This window comes from Pipra filicauda, unplaced genomic scaffold (assembly GCF_003945595.2).
Source record: "Pipra filicauda isolate LSUMZ 115617 unplaced genomic scaffold, ASM394559v2 scaffold324_size1259732_pilon, whole genome shotgun sequence".
In the NCBI taxonomy this organism is placed as follows: domain Eukaryota; kingdom Metazoa; phylum Chordata; class Aves; order Passeriformes; family Pipridae; genus Pipra; species Pipra filicauda.
The window spans coordinates 589287-603163 of NW_024104448.1; the positions used below are offsets into that span (position 1 = coordinate 589287).

A 13877-nucleotide genomic window follows, 5' to 3' on the forward strand; every position below is an offset into this window, starting at 1 on the left:
CCTTATGCTAAGTACTTAGTTCAATTAGGATAAAGCTTTCTACTGCAACAAAGACCAAGAAAGTGCCTCCAAACCACGGCATTAGCTTTGTTTTCTATCATTTCTTAACATATTTGCCCTTGTAAAGATGAACTGTTCCTTAAAAAACAGAAAGAGCCCATCTGAAAATTGCTCCTTGCTGGGGTTACTGGTCAGTTTGGAGAGTTTTTCCAGACTTTTATGTAATGCTCAAACTAAAAACAACCAGAAGCATAGTAGTTTTACTGATCAAACAAGCTGAGGATATGTCCTGAGCATCCCTGTCCCTCACCCTGAACAGTTAAGAACATCTCTCAAATTCTGCCTGAATTTGAATTAAAAATGTTGTATAAGATAATTTGCATTTTTTAATAATTTATCTAAGCAGCAGCATTCTTTATATAAACAGCTTGGCATTGGTTTACCATTAGTTGAACAAACTTCTAAAGCCTAAGAAGAAAGACTGTTCCTCGAGTCAACAAAAGTAATTGTTTTAAGAATTTCAGTACAATTTAACTTGACAGAGAAAAATACAAATTACCATTGTTTCTTGGAACCACCTGTCTTAAAGTATGAAAAGATGGTTAAGAGATGGTTAGGGGTTGCAGGGGCCCAGGATGATTTCCAGCACTTCTGTCAGTATGGAGAAATGTTTTATAATGGACATCCCTCAGCAGGATCTTGGCAGCACTGCAGAGATAACTGCCTTTCAGCAGTGTGCACTAAGTGTTGTGTAAGGGTGTAATCACACATGCAGTGTGCAAAGAGTGGGTGGACTCGAAAAATGAAGGCATTTAATGTCCCCCTGCCAAGAGAGTCTTTCTGTCCATATCATCACACAGAAGTTAGTCAAAGAGATTTTTTTTTTAATTTTTCCCCCTGTTGGGGTGAAAGTAATCATTCCCCCCAACACTCTCACATTTTTCCTGTCTAGTGCAATTACAATAAGGAATGAGGCAAATATTATCTAGTGACTGTAAACATGTGTTTACTTTTGAGTTACTTGTGACTTTTTTTCATTCCATATTCCATTATACACACTTTTCCATTACAGTATTACTTTCCCATGAATCCCTCCATCTCTGCCCATTTGCTTCTCTGTTCTTTCCCTCATCCCTTTCCTAGTCCCATCCATTCCATCCTCGTTACCCTTATATTTGTCCTTAGAAATTCTGACTCTCTCAGCCTTTCTCGAAACTACTGTTCTGTCTTCTCCTGTCTAGATTCCCCTTTCTCCCAGAATCTCCATTTTTTTCTAAGGAATTCTTTTAGAATCCTGTTTGTTGCACCTCTTGAAACCCAAAGAATGCCTGAAGGAGAAAACCTAGGCATTCTCCTGAGCTTTCAAGTGATGTAGTCCCGTGGGAGTGCGACTTAGGCAGCCTAACGAGTCATATAATTTTATGGAACCAGTCATCTACCAGAAGCTCTACACACACACACATTTGTGATCTCTAGATCTTTCTTTTTCTTTGCTAGTTTTCCCAGTTGCTTCACTCCCAGCTTCTGTTCACTGAATGAGCAGGAAGCTGGGACAGGCTGTGGCATTTCTGCCGGTGTTGTGCACGGCCTGCGAGCCCACGGAGCTGTGGCACAGCCAGGAATTGCTCTCATTCGAAGGCAGCCAAACCTAGGGCTGCTCCTACCACATGTACACTACACAGGGGCTCGACTTGGGCTGAATGTTGTATGGCCAGTCTTCGCAAGCGAAGATTTGGGAAAGGTCTTTACCCTTCCAGCCTGTGCAGTGGATTTTTTAGGTGAGACACAGTGTGCGCTGAACTGAGCCCACCCTTTAATCCTGAGGTTCATCTGCCGGGGCCGAGCGAGCTCGGACAGTGGCAGCGAGATCCTCAGGACGTAGGTTTGTTTAGAGTGACCTTCTCTTAGATGGATGGCCTTACAGGGCTGACGAGCTCCATCTGCCCGGGGGAGTCCCCTGACCGGGAATCGAACCCGGGCCGCAGCGGTGAGAGCGCTGCATCCTGACCACTAGACCACCAGGGGGCCCTGGGCTGAATGTATTCAGGAACTAAATGCATAAGCAACCAAAAAGTGGCAGGGTGCCCTTTCCTGGTGCCCTTTCCTGGTGCCCTTTCCTGAGGGCAACAGAATGCCCACCGCTGGCTCTGTGCCAGCCTGGCAATGCACCTCTCTGGTGCTACCAGCATTGTGTACCCTGCTGCATGGCATTTTTTACATGAGAATTTCAGATTTTGAATCGGCTGTTACCTCATGTGAGCTATACAACACTACAGATGGATTAAAACATGTTTGGCACACTGCAGAAATAGGTTTTATATAATTGATAAAGCCATGAAAGTACAGATTGTCTCTGCCAGCTGCCACATCAGCTGAAATAATCTATGATAATTACACCAGTCAGGAAACTTCACTAGCACTGAAAAATGTGACCAAGCCAAAAATGCTAAAAAGCCATGGGAATAAGTTTGTTACAGCACTGAAAGATGGACTGTAAAAAAACAACAAAAAACCAACCAAACAAAAAAACCCCAACAACAACAACAAAACAAACAAACAAACAAACAAACAAACAAACAAACAACAAAAAAACACACACAAAAAAACCAAAACCAAAAACAAAACAAAACAAACCACCCCAAAGAACCGAAAACAAAACCAAAAAACCCAGGGAAAACACCAGAGAGCTTGGAATTATAACAATTTCCAATGTTACTATTTTCATCTAGTTGAACAGCTCAAGACACCATTCATCACTGTGCATAGCATTTTGCATCACTAGAAATCTCAGGGATTCAGAAGAATAAGATGACAGTTTCTTTGACAATGTTTATGGTCTACCTTTCCTTTTTTATTTTTAAAAGGATTGGTGTTCAGCTGAAACGTTGAACTATTTAAGAAGAGTGACTTCCACTAAGACTAATCCTTACTCAACAAAAAGAACTTACCTATTTACTGCCACACATTCCAACTATAAACTGTAGCTGTTCGTTTATCAATAATTGTCTGTAGTCATCTTTAAACTGATTAGCATTTTATTTTCTGCTAATGCTAACATACTCTCTGGATGATGCATATTTACCACAAGGTCAAAACAAGGCTGAGCCATAACAAATAGTGATATTGCTTTTCATGGATGAAATTCAATATCAGATGATTTATGGATGGTAGACTGTAAACATTGCTGCCCATGTTAGATGGGATATTCTACTCCTCATCTGGCTCTTCCTCTTGGGAGTTCAAGTGGCATGTTAAGGACATCTGCTTATGTTAGCAGAAAAATAATCCATTTCCTGGAAAAACTATCATTACCCTCACATTCAAGGATAGTAACGCTCTCCAACATTTCAGGAAGAAGTAAGTGCTTCATGGTTTCCTCAGAAAAACAAATTATATACCAATCGAAAACAAACCAAAATCCTAAATGTAGAGTGCTGCATTTATTTTTTTATTCAAGTATCTCTTATAGTTTCAGCTCATTTCTTCAGTTAGCCATGATATTTCTGAATTCTGATCTTATACACCAAGATACAAGTTTAATAACCATTTTCTCTTTCCATCTTCCAAGTTGTTTATGAAAATATTGAATTTCTTATGACAAGAAGTGTGCTTGTGAGTCTCACTCTGCTCTTCTTCTCTTTATATTGCCATATAAATGGCAATATATAAGACATAACCACAGAGAAATTATTTAGCCTGCTTCTATTTCTTGTATCTAGATCATATGATCTAGAAAATATTATATGACATAAAAGCCTTATTTAAATCAAGAGGTGGTGTGTGCTGCTTCTGTGCCATGGACAAATATATTCCCTGTCCCAAAAGAAAATACTGATTTGACATGACTTACTTCTGACTAATCTGTGCTGACTCTTGCTCATCTCCACTCACACGAAGGGTGTGCGAGTGCCTCCAAAGGGTTTGTTTGTTTTGGTATCTTTCTGACAGTTAAACTTATTTACTGTAATCCTGTTTTACTACTAGAAAAAAACCCAAACCTAAATAATAACTTCCTAATTCTAGAAGAGTGTCATTAAAAGGATAATATAAGGTCACTCAAACCAGTTTTCCAAATGAATTTTCTAATTTGGCTGTATCTAGCTTAACTAAGCACTTTCTACATGGCTTGTTCTTTAGTGTAACTTCAGGTCTAAAAATTTTTCAACTGCATACAATGGAGTTTCTTTGTGAAAACTAAAGAAAAAGACATCACTAAAATTTCCCTTTTCAATACCTCTCATAAGAAGGAGAAATAAAAGACTTTCGATAAGTATGATCAAAGTCTAAGACATCTTGTGAGATTAGTATGCTAAATATTGGGATTCACGTATAAATTATACGTACTTAATTGTAAATTCCTTAAAAAAGTCCTTATGAAGATCACCTCTTGTGGAATACAGAAGTATTCCTAGAAGATAAGGCTGATCACTGCTGTGGTCTCCAGATGCTGCTTTTATATGAACAACTAATAATTTACCTTAAGCAGGAGGATGGTGGCTCAGATGTGATTTATGGGAAAAGAAAGAGATTAAATGTTAAAAATGGCAAGATATGACTGGCTTAGTCAAAGCAGCAAATGACTTCCCCGTTGGGCTGTAAATCTGGGTTCTGAAACTGTTTCAGAGGAACAGTGTACATGCATTCTGAAAGACTTCTGAATCTTTTTCTAAATTGAATTACAGCTCTCAGCAACATGCAGACATCTTCCAATACATCAAATATGCAAAACTGGTGTCAGTATTACTATATTGGCAAGTGTTACAACAACAGGAGCTCTTTCTGAATATTCTCACAGCAGTGAATTTATCCAAATTTAGGAAAGTGCATATACTGAGTCTAACTCAACCTTATTCTTGAAGAGTTTTAATCACAACTTACCTGTGTGTCTGCATTTAAAACTTTGATTCTCTGTGTGGAGATGAACAGATCCACTTCAGTCAAGGCCTGGGAATCTCCCTCTGAAGTCTAAAAGACAGATGCTTTGTTAAAGGGGATTTTTAATTCTCTCTTTAGAATTACAAATTCACTCATTGCTCCAAGGATAATGTGATGTGAGGCAACTGCACTTCAAACCACTAGAGAGATGGCTATTCAGAGGTGTTTCTAAATACATGCAAAGAGTACATTTACTGCATAGAAGGAGTGAAGCATACTCTGATTTTCTGGGAAAGAGGGAATTTTTGGAGCCTCTGTGACTGACAGCTCAAGTATTAAAATTCTCTATTTATAGCCAGAACAGGAGAAAAAGTATTGCTGTTTTTTCCCCATTTTCTCACTGATGCAGTTCAGTACTTGAGGCACCAGAAGTGAGAAAGTCAGAGAACTGAGAAGGTGACTTAGTCCCCAACAGCTGCTTTGCCTTTGCCATCTCAGTGAGCTCACCAAAAACAAGAGCAAGCTGATGCTCAGTACTGTGGTGGGGTTTAGGTCTTTTTTTTTTTTAGATTTTTAGTTTATTTTTTTCCTAGAAAATAAAGAATTAAGGATTGAACTAATATTTCTCTCGTATCACAGAAAGCCATCATCTGATGGCATCCTCAACCTCTGAGCACTGCTCACAAGGGAAACAATTCCATATCCCATTAGAGAACATGGTCACAGAGTAGGGGGGCATCAGCCTCCAGGTCAGAGACTGGTTCTTTCACAGTTCAAGGAAGAACAATGTATTTGCTGTTCTTTTTTTGAGTTATAAAGTCTTAGCTATGCCTTTAATTCATTCAGATTAATTTTATTTGAATTTTCATCCAGCAAAATACACAGCAAGCACATACTTCGGCAGAGATGACCTGTATTGCTTCCATCCTTTTAGGGATATTTTTGCCAACTGTATTTAGTTAACTGAAGTATTGTTTTTAACTGAGTGAAATGTTTCCTGTATGAATTGTTCCAGCTACTATGTGGTACATTTATGTTGTTTTCAAATATCAACAGTAATAAACATACAGTAAGTCACAGGCACAGGAAGTACATCTTCCTGCTTTGGTTAGTAAAATCAAAATAAGCATTACATTCAGAAAAATCTCCCACATAACAATGGCTGTATATCTGGATTAAACAAATCACAGGTATTCAACAGAAGAAGGGCAGCAGACAGGCACTGCAGCAAACCAACAACAAAGAAAATGAGTTCATTTTACTCCATTCAGCATTCTACTGCTTAACAAAGAAGAAACCAAAATGACAGCTTTATGAGGATCCATAATGAAAGACGTAACACTCTATGGAAAACAACAAAAATGTAAGTAAACATTAGCATTCAAGAAAAACAGTTTACACACCGCTTTTTTCTTGATTTTAGCCGCCTTTTGCATCCTCTGAGGAGTAGCATAAAAAAAGAATGCAGACAGGTGTACACACAAGGAAAGAGAAAAGACAGTGTGGGAAGTCAGGGAAACCTTTTGACTATGAATCCAGGCTGTTGAAAATTAAAAAACTGGGGGCAGTGGTTAGAAGAATGTGCCAGAGAGAAAGATTTGCTTATACCTTATGCACTTCTCAAGATAAATGGATTTAATGGCATTATGCATGTTGTCAATTGATTACAAAAAAACTGGTACCAAAGTGTTGTCTATTAACAGCTACTCCTCACACTTATCCTGCTAAATTTACAGCAGTGGAAAATGGCAGGACATGCACTATCTTAAAGCCAGGGTTTTCTATCCATATTGATCACGTCTACATGTAACTGTTGAACAAAACATAACTCAGGCTCTCTTCCACGACTATCTAAAGTAGTCAAGTACCTCTGACAGATCAAGTTTGGTAATAACATACAAAAAAGTTCTTAAGGATTTAATTGCAATCAACAAGTACTTACTGTAGCTTGAGACATCACAATATGCTAAACAGAAACTCAAAGGTTTGGAAAGTTTAAAGAACTGGGCATTTCCTGCATTCCATTTGCTTCAATCATCAATCATGACATGTCTCTTGCTAAGTAAGTGTTTTTTTGAAACTGGTTTCCTTCAAAACCATGCAATTTTTAGCAATTAAATATTTTATTGACTAAGCACATACTTTTTCTCTTAGCATTTAAACCTGCCTCTTTCTAACCATGTGTTTATTCAGATGAGGTATTTACAGCAGAGTCACAAAAAATTTTAAAATAAAAATATCATACTTCGAGTATCAATCAAAGAAACTTTCTTTACACAGCTGTATGAAGCAGTCTATGCTACATTAGTTACAAAGGAATTGTTCACTGTAAATAATACCAAATCCAATCACAACAGTAAGGAATGTTCTTGTTCTAAAAAATTAATAATTCAATATATTGAGAGCAATCTTCTCAATTTGTAGTAAGTTAAAGGAATTAATGACATGTGACATGAGTAAAACCACAGCCAAAACAAATATCCTGTGCTTTGCCACTGAAATATTTTCTAATTGCAATCCGCAACTTGTCTTTAACGACTGAATTTGTCACACAGCTTCCAAAGAATTTTGAATAGACTCTGGAATAATTTATATTTTGCTCCTTAGAGATGTTGTATGTATTTTTATAACAAGCACTGGAAAGTACTGGTATTTACAGTACTAGATCTATACTCATGTATAGATACATACAGAGACTAGAAAGACAGATTTATACGCCCTTCAGGCGAGGTGTGAGCTGCAGACCTGCCCTGCTGGGGCTCAGCTGGGCCAGCTCAGGGGGTCTCTCCCCAGCAGAGCAGTCCCTACCTTCACTCGGCTGGGCCAGCTCAGGGGGTCTCTCCCCAGCAGAGCAGTCCCTACCTTCACTCGGCTGGGCCAGCTCAGGGGGTCTCTCCAGCAGAGCAGTCCCTACCTTCACTCGGCTGGGCCAGCTCAGGGGGTCTCTCCCCAGCAGAGCAGTCCCTACCTTCACTCGGCTGGGCCAGCTCAGGGGGTCTCTCCAGCAGAGCAGTCCCTACCTTCACTCGGCTGGGCCAGCTCAGGGGGTCTCTCCCCAGCAGAGCAGTCCCTACCTTCACTCGGCTGGGCCAGCTCAGGGGGTCTCTCCCCAGCAGAGCAGTCCCTACCTTCACTCGGCTCACGGCCTCCTGCGCCTGCATCATGCGGATGTTTTTGGAGGGGTTGCGCTCCGAGAGCAGCTGAGTGGAGCCCAGGTAATTGGCTGCAAAGATGATCCCATCGATGAGGTCTTCGGGTTCACAAGGGCCTGGAACTGACAGGAGACATTTATTGTTACTGCCTTGCAAAAGAGTGGAGAAAGAGGAGAGACTGAGTAAGGGACAGTGCAGTTTGAACAACTGTTTTAATACTGTTTTTAATGTGAAACAGGTGAAGAAATCTCGTGCAAAGTAAATTCTGTTTTTCCCTATAATTATTTCCCACAAAACCCCAGCACATTAACTGAACATACAGTATTTATAACATTGCACAATGGTTTGACTGTGGAATTCTATAGGAGAATAATTGGAAAATTCTTCCTGTGTTGCACTGCTAAACATATTAGGATTATTTACAAGTTTCAGAAATGCTAATAGGTACCTTTACCATAACTTTCTTACTATTTATAACTGTTATAGAGCATGAGCTAAACTTCTGTTTGAATACAGATTTGTGTTTTCACTTTTTTTTTTTTTTTTTAGATGTTTGTAAAGTACACAGTCCCTAAACCTCATCTCTGGCAAAAATACTAATGAACAAAGGGCACAGAGGTGTACTTTGCTTCGACAAAAGTCCAGTGTGAAACTCAACAGTTAAGAAAGTTTGGGAAAAAAGCAAAGCAGGCCTCTTGATACTGTTTAGTCATGTGTAAGGCCTGAATTCAGAGAAAGTTTTCTTTAAACCTTCATTCAACAAATACACTTAGTATTAATTACATTGTGACTTCGATGAAATTCTAACATTATCTTGCATTTTGCAAGTTGTTTCTTTCAAAGGATGCAAAAGGGGGCAGGGAGAACAGAATAAAAGCTAGTATTTATATCATACTGGGACTGTGCACATCATCCTCTTTATTAAGCTATTAAGCTTTACATCTAACTTGAGTAGATCAATAAAAAACAGCCATTCTAGACTTTGGCTGAAATCTCTTGATAGTGAATATTTTTTGTTTCTTGACAGTTTTATAAAAGGAATTTGCTTTGAACTAGATCAACTTGCCAACTCCTAACACATTTCTGGAAGTATATTAATCTTGTGTGAGGAGGAAAATGACACCAAAAAGGAATATTAATTTAAAAAAAGAAGTTTATTGTTCAGTGTTCAATTTATTTATAATCAATTCAATGTGGAAGATTATTATGCGGAGAAGGAAGAATTTATGGCATGCTGTTGCTGATTAAATGTACTGAAAAAGTGTTTCACACCTATAACTTTTAGTGAGAATTCCTATTCTTCATTTTCCCATTCTAATTTAGCAGAACTCTTCCAAAAGAAAATAAACATGATTAAAAGAAGTGACTCTCCTCTTCAAGCAACACTTCCCTGCAGCTCACTGAATGAAATCAAAATGAAAATTCCACAAGAACTCCATTCCTACATCTCTGTTCCTCTTTGCTTTCATCTTTGTACTATTACATTTTCCAGCACATGGAGCATATATTTGATATGATGTCTCTTCTGATGGTGTTGGTCATATGTTTTTTCAGGCCTAAAACAGTCTCATACATCTCTACTTGATATTGGCACCTTGTTTCAAGGGTAGCAGAGAGGGAAATTAATTAAAGATGGGAATTCAATGTTAAGTTAGCAAAACTTCATTAGATAGCTGCACCAACACGCTCATTCAAAATTAAAGTGTCTTTAATTTTGTTTTCCTTCATTCACTTCAGGCTAAGTAAATCAGGCTAAATTGAATCCAGATTAACTCTGAAATATGCTTACCCATATAATGTTTAAATCAGTTTAAGTAAACTCCTTTAGCAGGTAATTTAGATTAATTTTCTTGAAATACTTTGTGTCTGAAGACAAGTAAAATTCAATTCTTGGTGCAAATTCTAATACACTCATTACTACATCAAGCAAAGACCAAAACTCTAAGAGTCTGCAGGATTTGTCAACAAAAAAAGTTGTGCTGGCTATTTGAAATATATCCGTCCCTTCGTCTACCTTCTTTCCATCCCAAAAGCTCTGGATGAACTCAGGAGTTTGTTTTCTTTCTGTGATTCTGTTTCTCTTCAATTATTTCCAAGTATGTTGAATTTGTCCCACTTCTGGTGTATCTGTGCTTTGCACATCTTTAAGCAAGACATTTCTGTCTTGGTTTCCCAGTCACTGATAGGCTACACAACAATTCCTTCTCATGTCTTGCCTGTTTGGTGACAGCAATGGTGCTTTTAACTAATTTGTATGAATAACTTCTTGAACATGGAAATAACCTAAGATGTTAAGCAATTTTATAATCCTAATGTTATTTATTGGGATTCTTTAGAGACTGGTGTTTTTTGGATGGATATAGTTTCGTCATTTCTTCATGGCATTAGAAAGTGATTTTTTTGTGGAATCATTATACGAGCAGCAACATCTGCTACATCATATATAAATCAACAATGTAAATCAGCAATGTAAGCAGTTGTCAGGTAAAATAAGACATCTGTGGGAAGGGTGGAATGGTACTGAAAATTGCCAGGGTCAAATTGGGTTACCTGAGTGTTTTCTTCCCTTATCTCTGTCTGCTTTAAATAATACAAAAATGCAGACTTGGCTGAGGTCCCAGCTCATCAGAGCACTTAAGCACGACCTTGACTGCAAGCATGTGTAAGGCTTACTGATGAGGAAGGGAAGGAGGAAGAGATTTCAAACTTGAAGGTTAGTTTGATATCAGCAAAGACTGGAATTTTATGTTGAGTATTGGTGCTTAAACATTAGGTAACTATTTCTGAAAAATCTAAATTTCTGCACCATCCTATCGATGTAATAGAGATTACTTGGTTTTCTGCTGATCTATTAATGCAACAAGTATAAACATATTTCTAGACCAAGTAGACTAGGTGTAAACATTTTAAAATTAACTTTTGTATTCATAAAATAAGAAAAATACTCAGTAATTCAGTATAACTGAATTTAATAATCATTTAATACATATTTTTATATCTATTTAAAATCATGTGTAACCCAAGGATTCAGACAGTATTTAGAACCTGCACTCAGAGCACTGAAGCACCTTCAACTTCCTGCTGCCCTATCACACTCCATGAAGTCACTGAGGGCTTGGGATATGTGGCACTGCAGCACATTTTGCATAAGGAGTAAACGGACACGGTATAAGTCACCTTTCAGAATGCCTATCTACAACTTCCATATTTTGGCTGATTACTTTACTTCATCATATTTGTTACTGTGCAAGGGTGATTTCTGGTGATACAACAGAGAGCAAAAAAGCCAGAATCACTGCACATGGAACTAATTACCACTACAAGCACGTAGTGGTATCACTATTGAAACAATTCCAACAGCAAAAGGACACATTTCCAACATTTTTGGGCCTGTTATCTATTTTTTTTACGTTCATGTGCATATGAAAGATATTATGTATTAACAGAGACACAGATATAGCTCCTGTAGTTAAGGAGTCATGTTGAAAGTGCTTTAAACACGAATATCAATATAACCAGAAGATGTTTGTGGTATGACTGTCAAAGCTCAGGGAAGAACAGCAGTGTTGGCTGGCAGAATCTTTTTTAACATGCAGAAGGGTCTCTACATACAAACTAATAATAAAAACTGTGATTTTCTTTGAATTCAGAGAGCAGTCATGTAAGCTATCATAAGCTCCTAGCGGGCCATGTATTTATTTGTGTTAGACAATGCCATATAATACCGGCAACAGAGAAAACCTAACAGACAGCTTATTTTCACATGCTGTGCAACTACAGGAAAAATCAGAGAAAGCAAAATGATTGAACTAAAAAGAAAGGTATTGTGCTATGTAAAAGGGTATTCTGACCCCTTTCCAACAGAGTACTGAGATGACTGCTATGGAAAGAAAAAGACATAAACTTTTTATCCAAACAAAATTAAAATGTGCAGTTATATCTGCAAGTGCTGCAAGGGGTGAATTCTCCAGCCTGTTTTAGAGCTCCACACTGGCCTTGCTTTGTGGTTGTCCACTGGACAATCAGCTCATCATAAAGTACCAGCCTGCTTTCTTGTCTCTGCCCCCCGTGGAGAATGCAATTGAATTTACCTCTATTTAGGGCCCGTTAGCTAGTACATGCCAAGTGTTCCATGTAATGTCCCTCAGATGTCAATCTCAAGGGACAATCTCTGATCTTTCCATTTGTTCTAGCTCTTTAAGGAAATTACCGAAAACAGAAGATGCATGTCAATCTGGTGAGATCATGGACTAAAAGAAATATGTATTGGACACTCTAGTATTATTCTAAATTGCATTTTTTCCTGATTTGAGAATGGCATTAAAAATTTAAGTTTTATGGTTTCTATTGTGTGTGGTGGTCATGGCAGATCTAAGGGGTTAGATCCTTGGACGTCTCCTACTCTTGTTTCTCACTTCACAGTGTAGACAGTTCCTTTGCAGGAAGAGCTCTATGCATTTCCCCCCATAAAAAGTTCTTCACCTGTCTGTGAATCAGAGAGTGATAATGTTTTTCAGTACAATCCTAATTTAATTCTGTCCACCTTCTTGTGTTAATAAATTGACTTATTTTTCTTCAAACAGAATATATGTAATAGCAGTGCAAAGGAGATTGAAAAATCATGTAAAAGCATTGCTCTCCTAAACAGAAGACTGGATTACTGGCTTTTTGTCAGTTCAGGAGAACCTTTCCATTTGTGCTGACAACTGAGATTTCCAGAGTGCAACAATGGGCCATAAAGAACCCAAGGCTCTATATGTTCATAACTCTCCACCCTGCTGGGGCCCACTGTTACCACCTTTTCTAACCCCTTACAGATTTGTAGTTGTCTCCATCTTCACTTGAATTTTTCTGCTCCTCCTTTTTATCACCACTATGCTCCCATTGCCATGGGGAAGCATGAAAATGTTAAATACTTCCATACCTCAACTTCTCAGTTTTCTGAAAAGTTTTCTCTTGGGTTTGACTGGTTTTTAGAACTGTGATCTTTAATATATATTAAAGTATTTGCTTTCACTTTGTCCTTCTTTAACTATGGATGATGTCAAACTTACCATCAACAAAACTTGGAAAGGAAGACACTTTCTTTGTCTGTTGAGAAATAAAAATGGTATAGTTGTAACCAAATAACTTTCACACAATGAAGTGAATTCATATTATATTTAAATAGCTGACCACTGCCACACAGCCACTATTCAGCACAGTGAAACACATTACATCACAGTCATGAACCCAACCTAAGTGTTACAGAGTGTACCTGGAATCTATTTTAAGCAGATGCCAACACACAAAAAAATAAGGGAGGCAGGGTAAGACCATGAAAACGATCTAAGAAGTCAGCTGTCAAATGAGCAATACAAACCAGCAATTCCCAGTCCAATAATATGTCCGTAGATCACATTGCCTATTAATGATATATCAATTTTCCAATTAAGAACATTTAACAAAGCAAGATTCCGGGTCAGTGAATAAAAAGAACTGCCCCTGACTGCACAGTATACAGCACTACACCTGATCCTAGCAGGGGCCACAACAGTGCTCCTTTTTTACACTACTGTCTCTATTCTCAATAAACAAATACAGTCCTTCCATTCCTCATCTTTTGCCAGTCTCCTCAGTCAATCCTGTTTCCAGGAAAGAGGCTGATTTCTCCATTATGGGAAAAGGCTTTAGAAATGTGTCTCTTCATTAATATAACAGGTTACAGGCTAAATACGTTACGTTCTCAGACAACAGACTTCTGCTTTTAAGTCTGAATATCATTCCATTGTGTCTCGCCTCAAGCATAACTCATTCTGCTTTCTTAGATGTCTTTGCTCCAGCCCTCAGTGACAAGAGCAGGTCCGTCTG

At 38.2% G+C, this 13877-nt stretch overlaps 1 protein-coding gene and 1 non-coding gene across 3 annotated transcripts in view; both read right to left on the reverse strand.

Annotated features, from left to right (window-relative positions):
• Positions 1-13877, reverse strand: part of APBA2 (amyloid beta precursor protein binding family A member 2) — a 97530-nt gene that overhangs the window by 16545 nt on the left and 67108 nt on the right. Inside the window, exons 4-7 of one of the 2 annotated variants that reach the window (XM_027740839.2) lie at positions 13082-13118; positions 8004-8149; positions 6279-6314; positions 4879-4965 (exon numbers count right to left, since the gene is read on the reverse strand). In XM_027740839.2, coding sequence (XP_027596640.1) covers positions 4879-4965; positions 6279-6314; positions 8004-8149; positions 13082-13118 — 306 coding nt within the window. The remainder of the gene's footprint in view (positions 1-4878; positions 4966-6278; positions 6315-8003; positions 8150-13081; positions 13119-13877) is intronic. The other variant, XM_027740840.2, reaches the window with a different exon arrangement.
• On the reverse strand, positions 1954-2025 carry TRNAE-CUC. Its single transcript has one exon. It is a non-coding gene; the product is annotated as a tRNA-Glu (tRNA).